Source organism: Suricata suricatta, chromosome 10, assembly GCF_006229205.1.
Source record: "Suricata suricatta isolate VVHF042 chromosome 10, meerkat_22Aug2017_6uvM2_HiC, whole genome shotgun sequence".
Classification (NCBI taxonomy): Eukaryota; Metazoa; Chordata; class Mammalia; order Carnivora; family Herpestidae; genus Suricata; species Suricata suricatta.
In genome coordinates this window covers 7,406,136-7,427,679 of record NC_043709.1, presented here as the reverse complement: position 1 = coordinate 7,427,679, position 21,544 = coordinate 7,406,136, and the positions used below count along the sequence as shown (strand labels likewise).

Here is a 21,544-nt window from a genome sequence, read left to right as displayed (position 1 = left end):
TAGTCATACACACCTATAATAAAGTTTAATTTATAAATTAGGCCTAGAAAGAGAGTAACAACAACAACTAATAATAAAGTAGAACAACCATATACTGAGATAACAGTTATGTGAATGTGGGGTCTCTCTCTCTCTCATAGTATTGATATCCTGGGTGAAGCGAGGTGGATGATACCGGCTCTGGGGCTTGGTGTTAGGTCCTGTTGACCTTCTGATGAGAAGTCAGAAGGATCCTCGGCTTCCACACCGCGGCCGACCGTGGACACCTGAAACCACGGGAGGGGAATCTGTACCTAAGGGGGTAGGTGGACATTTTATCTGCATTTCCCAAATTTTATATAAGTGGAATCATACAGTATACATTCGTTTTTGTCTGATTTCTTTCACTCAGCATAATTATTTTGAGATTCATATTGCCGAATGTATTAGTAAGTCCTTCTGTGTTACGAGCAGTATTCCACCATGCAGTTATATAATAACGTGTGCATCTGTTCGCTTGATGATGTGACATTTGTGTTCTTTCCAGTTTTTGACTCTTACAAATAAAATTATTCGTATCTGTATCCAAGTTTTTGTGCAGACACATTTCATTTCTTTTGGGTATAGAGCCTGGCTGGAATGGCTGGATCCTACGTTCTTGTCTGTTTAACTTTTGAAGAAAATGACAAACTGCTTCCCAAAGCGGTCGTTGTACCATTTTGTTTTCCCACCAGCAGCACAAGGAAAGTTCTGGATGCTCCACACTCTTGCCAACACTTGGTATGATGACTATTTAGTTTTTACTTTACACCAGTACTGTCTTTGATTTTTTTCATCCCAAGCATATTCTGGGGTTTGTTTTTTAGACAATTTTTTTTTTCTCGAAAGACAGAGTACGAGTCGGGTAGGAACAGAGAAAGAGGGAGATACAGAATCTGAAACAGGCTCCAGATTCTGAGTTGTCAGCACAGAGCGTGATGTGAGGCTTGAACCCATGAACCGCAAGATCATGACCTGAGCCAAAGTCAGACACTTAACCGACTGAGCCACCTATGCATCCCAAGCATATTATTTTTATAATAAATTTATTTTCAAAATATCTTACATCTACGAATGGTAATAAAGTTATGGCAGCTTTTGCTTCAGAGGAGGCCCCAGACTTATTTGACATCCCTAAGGGTCAGCTTCTTTAAATGAATTCAGGGAAATGATAAAAGCACCTGCCTCACAGGGCCAGTGTTAGGAGGAAGCGAGATCACTCATGTAGGCACAGAGCTGTGCCACAAAGCAAACGCTCAAAAACGTTAGCTACTCTTATCATCAGCAGCGCTGTCGTCATCATTACAAGAACTGTTCTTCCTCTTCCTGCTCCCCCTCCTTTTCTTACTAAAACTACTGCTCGATAATATCTTTATTTCTGTCTACATGGGAGGGGACAGGCCATGCCATTGATGGCAGCACTACTAGGGCAGAACAGTCTCTACATTAGATCACAGGAGGCCTCCCTCTCTACAGGAGTCCTGTACGTTTCTAAGTAATGAAGAATGAAGACCTGAACTTTTTCTGTAACTTCCCCCAACACTATCAGACTGCGCTAAGCCCCTGAAGTGAGAAATGTCTGAGCAGAACATGCAGGAAGAAGTTTTAGGCCACCGCTGCCACGGCAGCAGTGCAAGCTAAGCAGAATCGGTGACTGCCTGGCAGAGATGGCTGTTGAAAGGACAGAATGTGAAGCATCTACAAAGCTCACTTTACTCTCTGGTGAAGAAGGTAGAGAACATTCCGAAGACTCCCCAATGTTCTGTTTTCTGGGTTCAGTCTGTGACGTCCAAACTGGGGAAGAAGAAAAAAAGATCAATTTCTACTTGCAGAAGAAATTATGTTGGAGTAAGGTCTTATAGTATACAGTAATAAAAATATCCAATTACTATGCAGATTTCATGAATCTGCTCTTTTTCAATGAAGTAAGTGACAATAAGAAATACTTTTCAATGAATCAAGCATGAGAATTTTCACTTCACAGAGAATTATGGGGAAACTTCTCCTTCCAAAGAAAACAAACATGTGCACAATGAAGATTTAGATACTGACGGAATGGCTTGCCCTCCAGTCCTTTAAAAAGTTCTGATAAACACAAATCCGAACCAGAAGTCTAAGCTCTTCACATTATATGTTTACAGCGTAAAAGTATCAAAATACATTGCTGCTGAATTGCTTATATCAAGTACCAATTTGAAAAGAGCACATCAGTAGAAATACTTCTAACAGAAGGTGATACATTTTTGAACTGAAGTACTTTCACTATCACCCCCATTTTATCTGTACATAAATACCTTGATTTTTTTCTCTAAAACTGATGGTGAATCTGTCCACGTCTTATCTCTCTCCTCTCCACTGCCACCACCTCAGTGCAGGCCACCCCACTGTCACCTCTCACCTGTACTGTGGAGATGGCCTCCGGATCGCCCTCCCGCCATCTCCTCGCCCTATGACCAGTTCACCACAGAAGAACCAGAGGAATTGTAAATCGGAACACACCACTCCCTAGCTTAAAGCCCTTTAAAGGCCTCCCACTCAGATGAGAATAACGTCTGCAATCCCCACCTATAGCCTTCCCTGCTACTTTTCTAATCTCATTCTGAGCCCACTCTCCAGCCACAATGGCCTGTTTTCACTTCCCAGTATTCACCAGCCTCTTAGCACCTCATGTTCCCCGTACCTGGACTGCTCTTTGACACTTGAGTCCTTAGCTTCCTTTAAGTCTTAATTTTTGTATGTGCCTCCTCAGAGGGGCCCAGTCATCTTCAACCAGCCCGTCTAAGGGCCTGTGCGCCATTTCCCTTCTCCGCCAAGTCACAGAATGCAGTTCATGTCCTAGACAGCTCTTTTCTCCCTTTATAACAACCTATGTATTGTGCTCATTTACTGGCTCATTCTTTCCTCCAGTACCTCCATGAGGGCAGGGATTAGGATTCAAAAGGAATTTGAAAGCTCTTCAGAAAAACTAAATCATTAATTCCTTCTGAATGAACTAAAATCAGAAGCAACCTCTGATTTTGTAAAGATTAACCTAACCAAATCAACTTCATGAGAAGGAATCAAGCTTATACTTTCCCAAGATTGTTAAAGAACCTCCCCCAACATCTGGATTTTCTGAGACACTATGTTACCTGGAAATTACAAATGTAGATTTTGTTGCAAACCAAACAGGAAGACAAGGGATAGCCAGCCTAATTAGCAATATATCGAACAAACGAACAAATGCATAAGGAATGCTCCAGCCTATCAACTCACGACTTTTTTGCTTTCATACTGCTTTAAACAGAGAAATCACATATTTTATTAAAAATTTTTTTTTTTTTAAATGTTTATTCTCGAGAGAGAGAAAGAGAGAGGCAGATAGAGCATGGGCGGGGGAGAAGCAGAGCAAGAATGGAACAGAATCCCAAGCAGGCTCAGAGCCCATTGTGGGGCTCGAATTCATGAGCCTTGAAATCATGACCTGAGCCAAAGAAAGACGCTTAACCGCCTGAGCCACCCAGGCGCCCTGAGACACCACGCTTTAGAATGTTGTTTGACTAGACACAGGGAGAACCCCAGCACTCACCCTCAGAATTGACTGTACCGTCTGCATGGGATAGGTGACTGTGGTAGCAATCGCTTTGGACACTGCACCAATGATGAACACATCCAAAGAAGAAAGCTGGAAAGCAAAAAAAAGAACAAACCGTATCAATGCAAATAAGAGAATGTCCGAGATTATTTGCTGCTTTCAAAATCATGGATTACCTTCATTCGTTTCTTTAGAACTTGTCGTTTTAAACCTTCATAGAACATGAACTGGATGGCAGGATTGAAGACCAACAGCAAGGAAGGAAATGTGCCATTCCATAAAGCCAAGATTCCTTCATCTCGAATGATCTGGTGAAAAGCATCTGGGCAAGAAATCAAGGACTTTTAATGACAATCCCCTAACTGGAGGACGCAATGTGAATTTTGTTCAAAGGTACCCAGAACACAAATCATAACAGTTCTATAAACATTTCCTTCTTGCAAGGATATTCTGGGGGCAAGCTCATCAGTTAACTACTTTTTGATAATCATCGGACACTGACAGTCACCAGACTATTGAGAGACCAACCTAAATCACAGGCAACTCTTCCTGACAATCTGGCATTAGAAAGTCAGGTTTTCCTAAGTAATAACCACTACCACCACCACCGGAAACTCTGTATTACGGAGAATTGTGAACTGACACCCTATGTGTTTTATAGCAGAGTCCAGGACAACAAAAGATAGCTCCTTGGGGTCCTTTATATAGAATTTGACTATTAAGGAAACCACTATTATCATTACAAAGATGGAAACGTGGGAAAGGAGAACAAGGGAATGACTATTAAGCTCAAAGTCATCAGATATTAACAGGGTATCTTTAAACAAAGATAACACTAAAAAAAAGTGTTGATTATTCTTAAGAAATATTTACCCCCTCCCACCAACACTCCATGGGACAGTATACTTCTCTAGCCCCTGACTTTGGGTTTGGCCACGGGATGTGCTTTGGCCAAAAGGTCGTTAGCAAACAAGATGCGAACAGCGGCTGGAAATACACTTGAATGACTGGACGTGTCCTCTTGTGTCTCCACCATCACCAAGGGAAGAACACGAGCAGGCGGGCCACAGCCCTGATGAGTCAAATCCGGGTCAGTCCACAGACGCATGAGCGAAACAAATGCTTACTGTTAGATGTCAAGATTTGAGGCTCTCTGACACGCAGCATTACCGAGGCAATGAGTTCCAGATAGAGAGAGAAAAGAAACTCCTTAAATAGGAACCTACTCCAGAATCACTTACCAATAATACCTTTGTAGTTGGTTGGTACGATGTCTTCATTCCGAAATTTTGCCCCTTGCAGCTTCAGTCTGGTGTTTACCACCCAGAGTGGGGTTGTTAGCAACACATTCACCACACCTTTCCAAAGAAAGAGAAGGAGACAAGGGGAAAGCAAAATGTAACCTTTCAAGCTTTGCTGTCCTACCTTCCATCTAGGCGCCAATGTCTCATTTCTACTTCTGCCACTGACCCTCTAGGAGACGGGAGGTCAGGCGTGTCTCTGTGACAGGTACAACGCAAGCCACTACTGTTAGAAGCAATTCAGAAGCCCTGCCGACAGCAAAACGGCTGGCAGCAATACCTTTCCACATGAAAAGAGTGAGATTCCTCACTTGAATAACAGGACACGATCTATCTGTCAATTTGTAGAGCTTCGAAAGTAGCAATTTTAATCTAGCCTTAAGTAAATTTTTTTAAGTAACAGCTTTAATAAGGCTTATTGATCACATGCTAAGTCCATGACAATATCCAGTAAAATACACACTTTACAACTCTCACGTAAGTAGCTTGCATGGTTATAAGTGAGTGTGGATTTGGTACAATGGGGGACAGGTGGGAGACAGTGGTGACATGTGAAAGAGCTTCACCAGGGACTAGATAGAGGCTCACAGAAGAGCGTCTGATCGCTTACGGAATTAGGAGAGGCAGGCAGCAAGCAGTAGTTATGAACCGCCACAAAACACCTGAAACAGCTCCGCAAGCATCATGATCCTTACAAGCTTAAGGATGGGGGTCTTGGCCCCCCAAGGTTGCCTCAGAGTGGAACAATACAATGAGCCAGGTGCTTCTTTTTTGAAAACACATGAACACCATCTTGAGATATTAAAATATTCCTCATCAGTCCTGGAACGATTAAAAAAAAATACCAGATACAGTTGTAACAAAGTGCCTGATTAGATACTTTACAAATACTTGTTAAATAAATGTTGAACAAATGAACCAATGAGCAAATTCAGCAAACAACCACACATAAAGCTATCTGGCTCTAGCCACGTTCTGAAGAACCAAGAGGCAAAATCCTAAGGAAGAGAAATCTTCTTTTACTAAAGTCATTTAAGTGCAACAGGAGAAAGAATGTTTTGATTTAAGGAATCTCAAAATACACTATTTAGAAAACACAGTCTAACCAAAGACAAGCTTGAGGAAATAGCCAAGAGATTCAAGTCCAATTTTTTCCTTTGATGTATACAGTTGCTAAAGGGAGACATTTTGTTACCTCTTTCTTAAGAACATCATGAGAACACATTTCTCAAAATGAAAGACATCAAAAAATTTTATGAGCTGTATTTATTATATTTTTAAAGAGTCACATAACACCGACGAGTCATCTTTAGCTATGACTCACTCTACTCAAGCAGTGTCACGTAAGGCACTGATCATAATCTGAAAAAGTCTTACCTAGAGAATTTTGCTAGTCTTGTTTTTAAAAAGTGCCAGTCCCCAAAAGACCAAGACAGAAGAGTAACAGTACATGACTTTTTAATGGCCTTTGCCCAGCCTCTATACTGTGTTCCTGTTCAATGTACACATTGAAAAATCGCCAGAAAAATCAGACTAGAAGTCACTACTGAGAAGTCTACTGTCCTTTTTTTTCTTTTTTTAGATGAAGACAGGAGGGCTCAGGAACAGAGAGCACAGGCGCTGTGGGTACTGCAGACAGCATACACACCTTCCCAAACACACGAAATGGGTCACCCATTAAACAAATTCTTTAAAAATCAAAGTTCCTTTCATGGTCTATTCGAGAGGTAGGCACACACAGAACACTTGGGAGGCAATGCAGCCTCTGTTAAGATTTAACCATCACTGAAAATTCTGTTTTCATAGCTCTTTCTATCCATGGAGTCCTGTCCCCATGCTTTAATAAAATCACCTTTTTGTGCCCCCCCCCAAAAAAAGGAAAAAAAAAGAAAAGTCTGCTTTCATATCTCCGTTATTAACACGAGCTGAAAACGGAGAGGGTTCTCAGGACAATCTCAAGTACAAAAATGCACTACATCATTTAAAGAAGAGCACATAAAGCCCTTGTGAAAACATTAATATATCAAAGCTTATTTGAAAAGTTCATCTTCTAAGTCAAAATAGATGGAGAGGTATTTTTTTGCCACTATAATTTTATGAGTTCTAAGACAATCAAAATATTTGAGGATTTAAAACTTTACTAAAAACTTACAACCTGTATAATCAAGCCAAGGATAGCATTCCGTGGAAGAAAAACAAGCTACAAACGTTCATGATGAGGGATTCCAACCGTCACCTAATGCACCCCAGACTTGGCTGAAGGGGAAAGAAAGTTCTTGGCTTATTTATTTATTTAAAAAAAAAAGGGTTTTTTTTTAATGTCTTTTATTTATTTATTTATTTATTTATTTTTATTGCTTTTTATTTATTTTTGAGAGACAGAGAGAGACAGTGCGAGCAGGGGAGGGTCAGAGAGAGAGGGAGACACAGAATCTGAAGCAGGCTCCAGGCTCTGAGCTAGCCGTCAGCACAGAGCCCAATGCGGGGCTTGAACCCACCAGCCGTGAGATCATGACCTGAGCCTAAGCTGGACGCCCAACCGACTGAGCCACCCAGGCGCCTCTCTTGGCTTATTTAGAAGCCTGTGTAGAAAATTCTTTCAGTTCCAAGCTATGGCTGTTACTTCAGTTCCAAGCTATGGCTGTTACTTCAGTTCAAAGACGGAAATACTAACACTTTACCTACTTAAATACAAGAAATTGTTTTTCTTTCAATTTGAATGATTCTATTTTTATTTATAAAAAATCATTTATAAGAAAACAGAAGCACAATTAAGAGATGAACAGAAACTGAACACACACACTAAAACTATATTCACTGATTCAGGGAGTAATTGGAACACAGCTATTTACTTCTGAAATCTTGAAAACAAAATGGTTTTATCAGCAGTAAATCTCCTTTGTTAAAGGAGAAAACAACAAGTATGCTAATTATGTGTTCGTGGCTGGGAAATAAGTGCAATCACCACTGATAAAGGAAAAGGGTAGATAGATCAAGGCCATAAATCTAGCCATCTGGCTCCCTCTGAAGGAATGCAACTTGATACCCAAAGGGAACAAATCCACCTCACCAGATTAAAGACCAGAGGGCAGAAAAAGAATGTGAACTGTCCCAACAGTAACACCATCGGCATTCAAAAACAGTCACTGGCAAAAATTCCAATTTCATAAACATGGCAATTATCTTCCTCATTTAAGTTTTCCTTAAGGTTCTGTTCCCAAATCCTTCCCCACGGTATGAAGCTATATGAGCTTTTTTCCTATGAAAATACAATAAGTAATAAATGTCTATGTTTCAAGCGGAACTTGAATAACAATAATACTGTTCCCAGTACTCCTTGGAGACAAACTCATTTCTTTGATTTTTATACATGACAAGGCCCACAGTAGGAAAAGAAAAAGTGGTTCTAATTCTAAGAATGCACAGGTATTAAGATATGAGAAAACATGAGGAAAAATTTTAAACTCACAAAAGTAATTTCCAAATAATTCCCTACCTGCAGAAAAAGACAATCTATAATCAGAGAATCTCAGAATTGTCAAGGACTACAGAAAACATTTGACCAAGGGTCTCTCAACTGTGATACGGCTGACATTTTGATTCTGGGCTGGATAATCCCTTGTCTGGGGGCAGGAGCGGGGGCTCTGTGTATCACACAGACAACAGTAGTTGTAGAGGAATGGAGTTATTAAATGGATTGGTCTATTCGAGGAGTGGGTTTGCCAAGGGCGGATGGGAACCGGGAGAGATCAAGCTAGAGGTATGCAGCATCAGCACAGGGCTGTACGCGGGGCTCTCGTCCTGTATGCGCAGGGGCCTGTCACACTGCAGGTGCTATGGCTTTATCCTTGTGCAGCGGACGGACACGGAAGGGCTTGAAGCTGGAGATAGCGTAATCAATCAGATCTGGGGTTCAGGATAGCAGTTTTCTACTATCTCTCTGAGAAGACATGTAACAGATGATGCTCACAACTAACACAGACCCAATGCACCTTTCTTTCACATACTCAAGCAGCCACTACAGAATGTAAGTGAATTAGACGGATACTAGGTCTTTTCTCCAATCTGTTTATGTCAATTGTATCTGTCATGTAGGCAAAGCTCTACAGGTGTGGGGTAGGTACAAGAAAAGGCACAAAACTCCCACTGTGAACGGGTATACCTTGGCCATATATTAAAAAAAAAACAAAGGGCACCTGTGTGGCTCAGTCGGTTAAGCAACTGACTTCAGCTCAAGTCATGATCTTGCGTTCGTAAGTTCGAGCCCCACATTGGGCTCTCTGCTGTTAGCATGGAGTCTGCTTCAGGTCCTCTGCCTCCTTCTCTCTGCCCTCCCTGCCTCGTGTTTTCTCTCTTTCTCAAAAATAAACAAACAAACATTTTTTATTTAAAAAATGAAAAAGTATATGTTTATACATCTTAAGTTAGAATAAAACATGCAGTAAGTATGCTGTTTCTGATACTCCCTAGGTCAAATGACTTTTAAAACAACTGGGCACTCTACTACCAGTCTAGTGATGTTAGGTACGGGGGGGTCTACCGTACCGGCAGATGTGTAAGGGCTAGAAAGGAAACAGCGCAGCACAGTGACAGAGAATAACAAGGGTGCTGTGTACCTGGTGGAGAATAAACAGCTCTGACTAATTAAAAAAGATTTCATCATACATCTATGAAGCAGTAGTTTCATGGAAAGTTATATGAGCTAATCCTTGACTGTGACTCATAGTCTTTTAAATATAAATACATCAAACTATAAAATTTAAAATGTATTAAAATCAAGATATTACAGAGGCGTCTGAGTGGCTCAGTAGGTTAAGTGTCTGAGTCTCGATTTCAGCTCAGGTCACGATCTCATGGCTCGTGGGATCAAGCCCTGTGTCAGGCTCTGCACTGAGAGCGTAGAGCCTGCTTGGCACTCTCTCTCTCCCTCTCACTCTGCCCCTCCCTGCTTGTGCATATTCTCTCAAAATAAATAAATAAACATTTTAAAAAATCAAGACATTACAAATACTTGGTCTCAAGTATTAAAGATAATACTAGATTGCCATCTGTTGCAATGGTGTAAAAACGAAGATTCCTTCTGTATAGGATACCCTAGGATCTACTCTGATTTTTTTTTCCCAAGAGAACAAATCTCAACTTGAGTTCTTTGAGTTATGACACTGTTAGAAAACTATTCTTGCAGAAAGGTTAGCTGGGCAGCACTATGCAGAGTAAGTTAGTGAGGAAGGAGGCCTCAGCGGCAACAACAGAATAGGACAATGGTCCAGGTGAGAGATGGTGCTTGATTTTGGGAAATGGCTATGGATACAGAAAAGAGGGAATGGATTCTAGAGATATTTAGGAGACAGAGTGATGATGGTTCTTTTTTATTTTTAAAGTAAGCTCTATGTCCAACATGGGGCTTGAACTCATGACCCCAAGACCAAGAATCACATGATCTACTGACTGACTCAGCCAGGCATCTCTGAGACTGATGGTTCCTTTATACATAATAAGACATTTATTGTCAAGTTAGCTAACATGCAGTGTACACAGTGTGCTCTTGGTTGAGACTGAAGGCTCCTGATGACCAAGCAAATGTGAAGGGTGAGACAGCACTTGCTATAATGACTCCTAGATTTCTATCCTGAGTTACTTACCTACAAGTATTCATGTTTTAAAAATTTTAAAGTTTTTATTTTTTTCAGGCATCGTATTTACTAGATCACAAGCCACTTTGTGCAGATGGGCACATTTTCTTTTTGTTTCTCTTCCAAAATTTTATTTAGATTCCGGTTAGTTGACATATAGTGTAGTACTGGATTCAGGAGTGGAGTTTAGTGGTTCCTGACTTACAGACGACACGGGTGCTCATCATAACAAGCGCCCTCCTTCGTGGCCATTTAGCTCGTCCCCCACCCACTTCCCCTCCAGCAACCGTCTGGTTGTTTTCTATAGTTAAGAGTCTTTTATGGTTTGCCTCCCACTCTGTTTTTATCTTATTTTATTTTTCCTTCCCTTCCTCTGTGTTCTCTGTTTTGTTTCTTAAATTCCACATATGACTGAAATAATTACGGTATTTTTCTTTCTCTGACTGGCTTATTTTGCTGGGCATAATATACTCTAGTTTCATCCACGTCACTGCAAATGGCAAAATTTCATTCTTTTTGATGGCTGAGTAATATTCCACGCATATACTTTTGTATCCTTTAGATAAATGCTTAGTAGTGCAACTGCTGGTTCATAGGGTAGCTCTGTCTTTAACTTTCTGAGGAAACTTCACACTGCTTCCCAGATGGGTGCACCAGTTTGCGTTCCCATCAACAGTGGAGAGCGGGTTCCCCTTTCTCCACAGCCTTGCCAGCATTTGTTGTTTCCTGAATTAATCTTTGCCATTCTGAGATGTATGAGGTGGTATCTCATTGTGGTTTTGATTTTGATCTCCTTGATTAATTAGTGACGTTGAGCATTTTTTCATGTGTCTGTTAGCCATATGTATGTCTTCTTTGGAGAAATATCTGTTCATGTCTTCTGTTACCTACAAGTATTCATTTCCATAGAGAATGAAATCCTGTGCGTTATACTCGTTATGTAAAACTTGGTCTGGTGGGGGGTCAAAAGGTACAGACTTTAAATTATAAAATAAGTAAGTCATGGGGATGTAATGCACAGCATAAAGACTACAGTTAAAAATACTGTATTGTCTATTTGGAAGTTACTAAGAGAGTAGATCTTAAAAGTTCTCACCACAGGGTACCTGGCTGGCTTAGTCAGTGGAGCATGAGACTCTTTTTTAAAAAATGTTTCTTTATTTTGAGAGCGAGCACTCATGAGTGAGCAGGGGAGGGGCAGCGAGAGAGGCCGAGCGGCTTCATCTTCATGAACCGTGAGATCATTTTCTGAGCCGAAATCAAGAGTTAGACACTTAACCAACTGAGCCCACCCAGGCACCCCAAGCATGTGATTCCTGATCTCCGGGGTCATGAGTCTGAGCCCCATGTCGGGTGTAGAGATTACTTAAATTAAAATTTTCTTTTAAAAAAAGTTCTTCCCACAAGGAAAAAAATTAACTGTGTGGTGATAGATGTTTACTAGAATTACTATGGTGATATACAAATATCAAATCATAAAGAAAAAAGCTGGTACAAGTGAAAGTTAATTAGATAAAAATCAATTTAAGACCAAAATGAGAGTATTATGCAGAAGAAAGGCTCAGAGACCAAGCCATAAAACATCTGTAGTTTCATGCAGATAAAGAGGAAAACTTAGGGGATATGAATACTCCTAGCCTGGTAACTGTTTCTCTGTTTTGTCTTTAAAAAAATGTCTTTTAATGTTTATTTATTTTTGAGAGAGAGAGAGAATGCATGCACAAGCACGGGAGGGGCAGAGAGAGAGGGAGACACAGAATCCAAAGCAGGTTCCAGACTCCAAGCTGTCAGCACAGAGCCCAACGTGGGGCTTGAACCAACCAGCAGCAAGATCATGACCACAGGCAAAGTCGGATGTTTAACCAACTAAGCCACCCAGGCACCCCTTGGTAACTTTTTCAATTAAATCATTTATTTATTAATATAAGTTTATTTATTTAGAGGGGCACCTGATATCTCAAAATAATAAAAAACTTTAAAAAAAAAGATAAAGGTAAGCCAAGTCAGCTCAGAAATAAATAACCCTTTGTGTAACTGGTCAACAATCTTACACAAGCATGTCAAGACCCTTTAAATGGCAAAGGTCAGTCTCATCAACGGTATTAGGAAAACCAGCTATCTGGATATGCATGTACAAAAGAATGAAGTTGGACCTGTATCTTCCACCACATATAAAAGTTAACTCTAAATGGATTAACGGCCATATATATATGGTTTTTTCTCTCCCTCTGACCCTCTCTCCTGCTCACATGCTCTATCTCATTCTATAAGATAAAAATCTACAGCTCAATAACAAAAAAATCATGTAACTTGATTAAAAAATGGACAAAGGACTTGAATAGACATTTCTCCAAAGATGACAAACAAATGGCCAAGAAGCATATGAAAAGATGCTCAACCTCACTACTCATCAGAGAAATGCAAATTAAACCACAGTGAAATATTGCCTCACTATCAGGATGGCTATCATCATCAGGATGGCTACTATCAAAACAAAAACACCAAAAAACAACAGGAGCTGATGAGGACGTGGAGGGCTTAAAACACCTGTGCCCTGCTGCTGGGATGATATGACACAGTGGGAAACAGTGAGTCCTCACAAAATAAAATTTAAAAAAACCAAGAAACTACCGTATGATCCAGCAATCTCACTTCTGGGTATATATCCAAAAAAACGTAAAGCAGGGACCTGAAGAGATTTATCTGCACAACCTATGTTCATAACAGCAACTATTCACAGTGGCCAAGAGGCAGAAACAACTTAAATGCCCATCAATAGATGAATGGATAAACAAAATGGGATATATACATATAAGTGAATAGTATTCAACCTTAAAAAAAAAAAGAAATCCTACAACATGAATGAACCTTGAGGGCATTATGCTGAGTGAAATTAAGTCAGTCACAAAAAGACAAAGACTGTATGATTCCAGTTAATAAGGCATCGCAAGGAGTCAGATTCATAGAAACAGAAAGCAGAATGGGGGTTATCAGGGGGAAGGGGAGGGAGAGTTTGCTGTCTGATGGTTATAGAGTTTGAAGATTTGTTTCACAATAATGTAAATGAACTTACGACTGAAGTATACACTTAAAAATTGTTAAAATGGCAAATTACATACTATGTCTTTTACCATATACACAGCCAAGTCAGAAAATGAATTACATTTTTTGTAACATTATTTGTGTTAAAATAAACTCTTACAGAAGATATGAACCATAAGATAAATATTAAAATGTAAAAATTTTATACTCAGAAAACTTGGTTACCTGCAACAAATCCAACTATTAAATCTTTTCCAGTAGTAGAACGTTGACCTTTGACCCAGACTGCTTTGAGACTATTAAAAGTGTAGAAATAGACAAAATTGGAGCAGCACAGACTGGAGATAACTGGAAACCACCCTCGATATGGTGCCAGGCTAGAGGAAAAACACAATGAGCAAAGTAAAGACACAGGACAAAAGCCAGTAGAAATGAGCCAAGCCCCAGGAAAGACTGATCATTCACGGAGTCTCAAGGTTCACGCCTATATTACAACATACTCCAAACTGTACGTATATTTCAAATTCTGAAAGATACCCAAACCGAGACATCTTTTCTACCATTAATGATGCCAAAGAAACAACACACATTCAATGACTGATTTTACTGATTTCCTTTAGTAAGTTACTATGTAAAAGTAGAGACAAGTTCTCCATGGCTATTAGTAAATATGGTATCACTCACATTTTATTACAGGTAACAGCATTTAAAATGAAGTACATAGAGATAAGAAGTGGAAAAAAAAAAAAAGAAGTGGTGGGGGGCATATTATAAGGGCACAGGAACCAGGCTGACAGGCTCCCACTCGCCACACCTGGACAGTTTGAGCACTGAAATAATATCATACAGTAATCAACTGAAAAAGCAGGAATTTCTGAATTTAATACTGATACTAAATAAAGTTTCTCTTCATAGACTGCTTATAGTTGCAAGAAAGGGAAACTTACTCAGTGGCTAACCCGAATCTGAGAAACCATAATTAAGCAATAATGGGCAGGCGGACCATATGTGACTCCAGATATATCTTCGTTTTTTAATGTTTTATTTATTTTTGAGAGAGAGAGAGACAGCGTGAGCAGGGGAGGGTCAGAGAGAGAGGGAGACACAGAATCTCAAGACAGGCTCCAGGCTCTGATGGGGACGGCAAGGCGGTACTCACAGGCCTTCCTCCTTGATGATCTCCAGCAGCACCATGTGTGTAGTTTTGGACTTTCTCTTCTCATCAACTGTAAGATGAAAGAACACACGTTTAAACTAAATCTTCTGAGAATTACGGTCTTCGGCACCAGCAAGCGTCACTGAAACGCACCTCCTGCCCCTGGGCGGTCTCCCGCCCTCTCTGAGCTCCTTAGCTTGCCTCACCACTGACCGGTCCTCCTTGTCCCCATGTGCTCATTCCCAACTGTGGGTCCCTTAGTGGCTGGTATTCGTCAACGACAAAGCACTGTAATTCAACACCTCATTTCCAAAGCAAAAGATGTGACAGGAGATCTTCTACTTCATAAGGCTTTCTTGTTTGGGGCTTTTCCCCCCAAAGCTACATATTCTCATTTTTACCCTAACACCGTATAAAGCAGAGTGGAAATAAACCACCACCTCCCTGTTAGACAAGAGGCTCCAGACACAAGCCGTGAAGCACACAGGTAGCTGGCAGCAGAGCCAGGGTTAAAGCTCAGGTTTTCAAAGCTTTGGGCCTGTGCTCGGTTTCCTAATGTAACAACTAAAAGGTCTCAAAAGGATGAAAACCGGGGCACTTTGCAGGCTCATTCAGTGCTAAGTGTCCGGCTTCGGCTCAGGTCATGATCTCACAGTTGAGTTCGAGCCCCCCGTCGGGCTCTGTGCTGACAGCTCAGAGCCTGCAGCCTGCTTCGGATTCTGTGTCTCCCTCTGTCTCTGCCTCTCCCCTGCTCACACTCTGTCTCTCTCTCAAAAATAAACAAACATTAGAAAAAAACATTATGGGCGGAGGTGGGGGCAGTGAGGAAACGGATGATGGGCATTGAGGAGGGCACTTTTTGGGATAAGCACTGGGTGTCCTATGTAAGTGATGAATCATGGGAATCTACTTCCGAAGCTAAGAGACACTGTATACACTGTATGTTAGCTGATTTGACAATTTAAAAAAAAGAAAAGAAAAAAGAAAGAAAGACAAATGCAATGATTGTAAAAAAAAAAAATTTACAAACAGGTTTACATTAACCCTTTGATCTAGCAATCTCATTTCTGGGGATTTATCCCATTGAACATCCAGTAACAAAGCAGAATATGAAGAAGTCTAGTCTACCAAAGAGAAAAAAAACACCCGAGAATCTAGAAAGGGGGAAGGGTACACAAGTTACGGAGAATCCACACTATGGAACACTCTAGAGCCAGAAGGATGAAGGAGCTCCCAAAGCACTGATTTGGAAGGCATTCAAAATGTGCTGCCAAGTGAAAAAATGTAAGGTGCAGAACAGTGGCAAAAATGCTTTTTGTGTAAGAAAGGGAGAAAACTAAGAATATATATAATATTTTAAGAAATATTTATTTATTTCTGGGAGCATGCAAGTGGGGGAGGGCAGAGAGGGGAGAGAGGGTCTGACGCGAGCTCTGCACTGACAGGCTGACAACAGCGAGCCTGACGTGAGGCTGAAGCTCGAGAACCGTGAGATCATGACCTGAGCCGAAGTTGGACACTCAACCGACTGAGCCACTCAGGTGCCCCTGTGTATTATTTGCTTTTCATTCCAGAACAAATTTCTGCAAGACTATTTGAGAGATTAATAAAGACATTATCTGTGGGGGAAAGAAAAGGGGGGAAAAAGGGGCAGATTAGAGGGAGATTTTCCACCACACTATGTATGGTTTTATAGGTTTTGGCTCTTGAGTCATATGAAATTATTACCTATCACAAAACTCTAAAATCAATGTAAATTAATACACCCATGAAGGGTTTTATCATAGGAATTAGTTTATTCAAAGCTAATCTTACTCTTATTTCTTCACGTAAGTTCTGGCACACGTTTATAATTTCAAGTTGAAAAGTACTGAGGAAAAACCAAGCAGAAATGATAGAGAGTTGCACAGTCCAATAATGCAAAAAAGGCAAACTAGGACTACAGGCCCAATTTAGCAGTGACAGTGGGTGTTTGGCTTCAATGCGTTTCCTATTTATTCTCTGTTCTCTCTTGAGAAGATCTACTCCCAGCAAAAACGCTCCACATTGTGCCTTTACAAAGCCGTGCTGGCGGGGCTCCTGGCTGGCTCAGTCGGTAGAGCATGTGACACTGGACCCTGGGGTTGTTAAGTTTGAGCCCCCTGCTGGGTGTAGAGATTACTTTAAAAAAAAAAAAAACAACCCTTTTTAAAAAAGTCAGATTGTTTATTGGAAAGAATTGTAATGATTCAAAATTCCTAAAGCAAGCGCCTGAGGCTATGCGTCATTTATGAACACCTCTCCGCTAATGAGGAAACAGCTTTGATGATCAGTGTTAAAAGTCCGTGCAAAGGGACAAGGGTAGATCCCTAACAAAACACCTATCTTTGTGTTCTTTGTGTTACTAGAGAAACATGTTTGTTTCCTGACACCAAACGAAAAGACGATGCCTACAAAAGACACGCACCTTGAAGCCGAAGCCGAGCTGTATCCAAGGGAAAGAATACTGTCATCGCTGTGACGCTTCCCTGAAAAGTTTGAAAAGACAAAAGACGTTAGCCGTTACAGATTCACAAAAATAAACTTTTAAATGAATGAAAGTTCATTATTAGCCGGGGGTCAAATCAGATTTTCAGTGAACAGACATACACAATATTGGGATTGTTACTGTTCTGTTCAAGTTCTATAGTTATGTACTTAAACAGAAGTATTTAAATTTCCAGAAGAAATCTTTTTCTCTCTCATACTGAAAAAGAAAATGAAGTGAGGCCTTGGAGAGGAAAACCTGGGGGTTTGCAATCCAGAACACACGAAAAAGAGAGCAGATAAATGGATTGTTTAACCTTTTGTAGGCCAGTTGCTGCTCCTATTCTCTCTGATAACCTTACAAACCAAAACATCCAGTAATAAAACAGATACATACTTCTAGTCTCTTAGCTTAGTCAATACCGCAAAGTAAAAGGGGTATAAAAATCATACTGCTCCTGTAATAGCTTTGTTTGCTTGTTTTAAATAAAATACGCACAATCTCGGTTCAATATTCTATAACTAATTCATCCAGGGTAACACAGTAACCAAAATTATCAGGAAAAGAAGCCAGCAACCAGTCCTTCCATTCATAAAACCTTATTACAGATAAAACCCACAAGCATATAGTTAGGGATGAAATTATACAGATGAAATCTCCAGGTGGGCTTATGGTTCTCAATGCAGATGGAGGCCCACTGGTATATATTCTCAGGCAAAAGATCAGTTTTGAGCTACTGATCTAATAATGGTTACGTACAATATTTTAATCATGATAACAACTGGAAATTAGGTCAACTTTATAGATAAGACGAAACATTTGCCAGATCGCTTAGCTATTTAAATAGGTCAGCCTGGGGGTGTCTGGGTGGCTCAGTCGGTTAAGCCTCCGACTTCGGCTCAGGTCAGATCTCACGTTTGTGGGTTCGAGCCCCGCGTCAGCCTCTGTGCTGACGGCTAGCTCAGAGCCTGGAGCCTGCTTCCAGTTCTGTGTCTCCTTCTCTCCCTGACCCTCCCCCTCTCATGCTCTGTCTTTCCTGTATCAAAAATTAATAAAACATTAAAAAAAATAAATAAATAGGTCAGCCTGTTTGACAAGGGAGAATTAGTATTCTTCAAAACTCAGACTGAATGTTACCACCCCTTGCCCACCAGGTTACATTATTTTATGTTGTTCATGCTCTATGTTCCCATGGTGCTTGTTTATATGTTATAAGAATATTCACTCTCTCTCTTTGTAAAACATAGGCTAATGGAATATGTACTCAACTTACACCTTCAGTGATATGTGCTTTTTTGATGCCTCCAGCATAAATGTTCTTTTCTAGTAAGGACTAGATAATACTTGATGTCTCAAGGAACACTGGATTCACAAAGGCTTATAGTCTACAGAGATGCTTCTAGCATGCTTGCTCACGTTACAGGCAATTTCCAAGAAGAATGAGACTGTGCAGGACAGTACCTGCTAAGGTTATTAAGGCTGTGGCAATTTTCCCCCCTCTGGCATCGTACTACATGTCCATGCCAGGTATTGCATAAACGGGGCACCTCAGGCAGAAAAGTCCTGTCCGGAAACTTTTTCAAACAAGTGGGTCATCTCCATCCCTCTTCCTTGCCAGCTTTAAACATATACGCAAAGTTTTCTAACTCAGAAACTCCTGCCTACCTACCTTGAAATCTTAAAGGGAAGTACATCTTATACCAAGATAAAGAGAACAGTCAAAGAGCTCAATGGTTTATTACCGCCTCAGGGACTAACATAAAAAGTTCCAATCTACTGGAAAGACTAGATCAAGGTGGTGAACTGAAAACCCAGCATTGCCTCCTCACCATTCTAATCACTAATGACAGAGGTTTACACATGAAAGTGTCATGTAGAAAAACAGAGGGGTCTGACTGTTGGACCAGAAATTAGAAGGAGAGCAGAGTGAGGTTGTTTTGAAAGAACTCACAGACAAAATGCACAGAAGACAGGTGTTAAGCAGAATAAGCGGCCCCTAATGTTGGGGCCCAGTAGGCAATAATAACCCTCACACAATATTTTGCCTCTTGGGCCGCACATGTGACTTCTGCTCATCCTATGATTTACTTTATTTTCTGGCTCTTAGTCTACTGTAGGGAGTGAACATAATCTTCTCCCAAAAGATTTGCTTAAGGCTGTAGGGAGTGAACATAAATCTCTCCCAAAAGATTTGCTTAAGGATAAGCATCCCACCCTTGAATAATTAATGAAGGGCGTTAAGGAATGCATATCTCCTCATAGAATTCTTCAGACTTATCATATGTTTAAAACCAGACTATCATTAGGGGATTCTTTTTTGCAATGACTTAAACCTGTTACCTACTGATAAGAATGATGTACTCACCCAGGGTATATAAGACCCTGGCTATCTCAATAACCGTGTCCTCTTTTACCAACCACCATCCACGCTGTCTCGTCTGTCTTGTTTGTCTTGTTCGTCTTGTCCATCTTCTTTTCTAGAGATATTTTCGCCGACACCAACCCCCTACTCGGGACCTTTCGACTGTGGTGCATGGGTTGGTCCCCCGCACCCTAAGATGTCCACAACCTAATCCTCAGCACCTGTGAACACATTATATTACATGGCAGGTTGCTGATCACTGACCTTAAAATAGGGAGATGATTCTGGATTATGTGAGTGGGTCCAATGTAATCACAAGGGTCCTTAAAAGTAGAAGGGGGAGCTAGAAGAGTAAGTGGGGGTGAGGCAATGTGCGGGCTCACCCACTCCTGATGGACAAAGGAACCACTAGCCGAGGAATACAAGTGCTTCTAGAAGCCAAAAAAGGCAAAGAAATGGATTCTCCCCTACACCCTCCATTAAAGAACACGGCCCTTCAGACACCGTTAATTCTAGCTCAGTGAGACCTGCATCAGACTTCTGACCTGTGGACCTACAGGTAATAAAACCTGTGTTGTTTTAAATCACTCAATCTGCAGTAATTTGTTACAGCAGCAATAGAAAACTAATACGACAGGATTATTACAAATGGTGGGAATGAGGATTGGGAAGAAGGAGCTCTGGTTATGACTTTCTGGTTGATTAGCTGGGCACCCTAAGGACTGAAGTCAGGTGTCTCAGCCTCAGGGGCCTTACCTGTGAAGGTGGGGACCTGGACTTGCCCAAGGCGAATAGGGACACTCAGAATGGAGGAAACTAGGAAAAACTCTGAGCCCAGAAAGCTTGCCATTGTCATACCTAGTAGGAACAATACCACCCTTTCTTCACAATCCCTGGAGACCAGCAGCAGCAGACATGAATAGGCAGGGCAAGGGGTGTGGAATGGGGAGGAAATGAAAAGCTTACCAGCTTTCCCTATTTAAGGAGAAGACACAGACACTCACACATTTATTCTGGTTTTGTTAGAAAACCTAAGTTTAAATGTGAAAGTTAAAAATTTAAGGGTGAAATGAGGGCTTCCATTTCCGGCAATACGGTAGCCTAGACGACATGCTGCAAAATACCTAGTACTGTTACATAACATTAAGAAAACAAAACAGACATCCTTTAAATGCTTAGCTGAGCTCACAGGAAAGTAAGGGAAATCCACCAGAGCCAGAAAGAAGAGTAGAAACCCACAGCATTAAGCAGACTCTGGCTCTGGTCGCCTAAGAATTTTTTGCCAGTCTAACTGATCAAGTGGCTTTCTTACAGCTCTTAAACTGAAGTGGAATTCACATAACATAAATTAACCATTTAAAAGTATGCCATTCAGGGGTGCGTGGATGGCTTGGTTGAGAGTCCAACTTCGACTCAGGTCATGATTTCATGGTTGGTGAGTTCGAGTCCCATATTGGGCTCACTGTTGTCAGCACAGAGCCCGCTTTGTATCCTCTGTCTTCTCTCTCTGTCCCTCCCCTGCTCATGCCCCCACAAAACTAACAAACAAACACCAAAAACATTTAAAAGTATACCATTCAGAGACATGTAGTACATTCACCATGTTGTGCAACCATGTTCTCTAATCAAATATCCAAAATATTTTCATCACCTCAAAAGAAAAGCAGGCACATTCTGTTTCCCCTCCACTGAGCCCTGACAAAACCACTAATCTGCATTCTGTCTCTACTGATGTATCTATTTTGATATTTCATAGAAAAACACTCATGCAAAATGTGACCTCTTGTGTATGGCTTCTTTCATGTCGAGTTTTCAAGGTTTATCCATCTTGGAGCATGTATTAGTACTTCATTTCTTTTTATGGCTGAGTGATATTCAATTGTACATATATACTACATTTTGTTTTATCTATTCAAAACGTTTTGGAATGATCCAGCGATAGAAATTGCACA

The 21,544-nt window shown here is 40.7% G+C and overlaps 1 protein-coding gene across 1 annotated transcript in view; it reads right to left on the bottom strand.

The window, feature by feature from the left end:
* Positions 1–21,544, bottom strand: part of SLC25A17 (solute carrier family 25 member 17) — a 45,015-nt gene that overhangs the window by 1,073 nt on the left and 22,398 nt on the right. The window contains exons 2-8 of the mRNA XM_029953732.1: positions 17,171–17,231; positions 14,728–14,794; positions 13,794–13,945; positions 4,834–4,950; positions 3,769–3,914; positions 3,587–3,682; positions 1,730–1,812 (exon numbers count right to left, since the gene is read on the bottom strand). Of these exons, the coding sequence (XP_029809592.1) occupies positions 1,730–1,812; positions 3,587–3,682; positions 3,769–3,914; positions 4,834–4,950; positions 13,794–13,945; positions 14,728–14,794; positions 17,171–17,231 (722 nt within the window). The remainder of the gene's footprint in view (positions 1–1,729; positions 1,813–3,586; positions 3,683–3,768; positions 3,915–4,833; positions 4,951–13,793; positions 13,946–14,727; positions 14,795–17,170; positions 17,232–21,544) is intronic.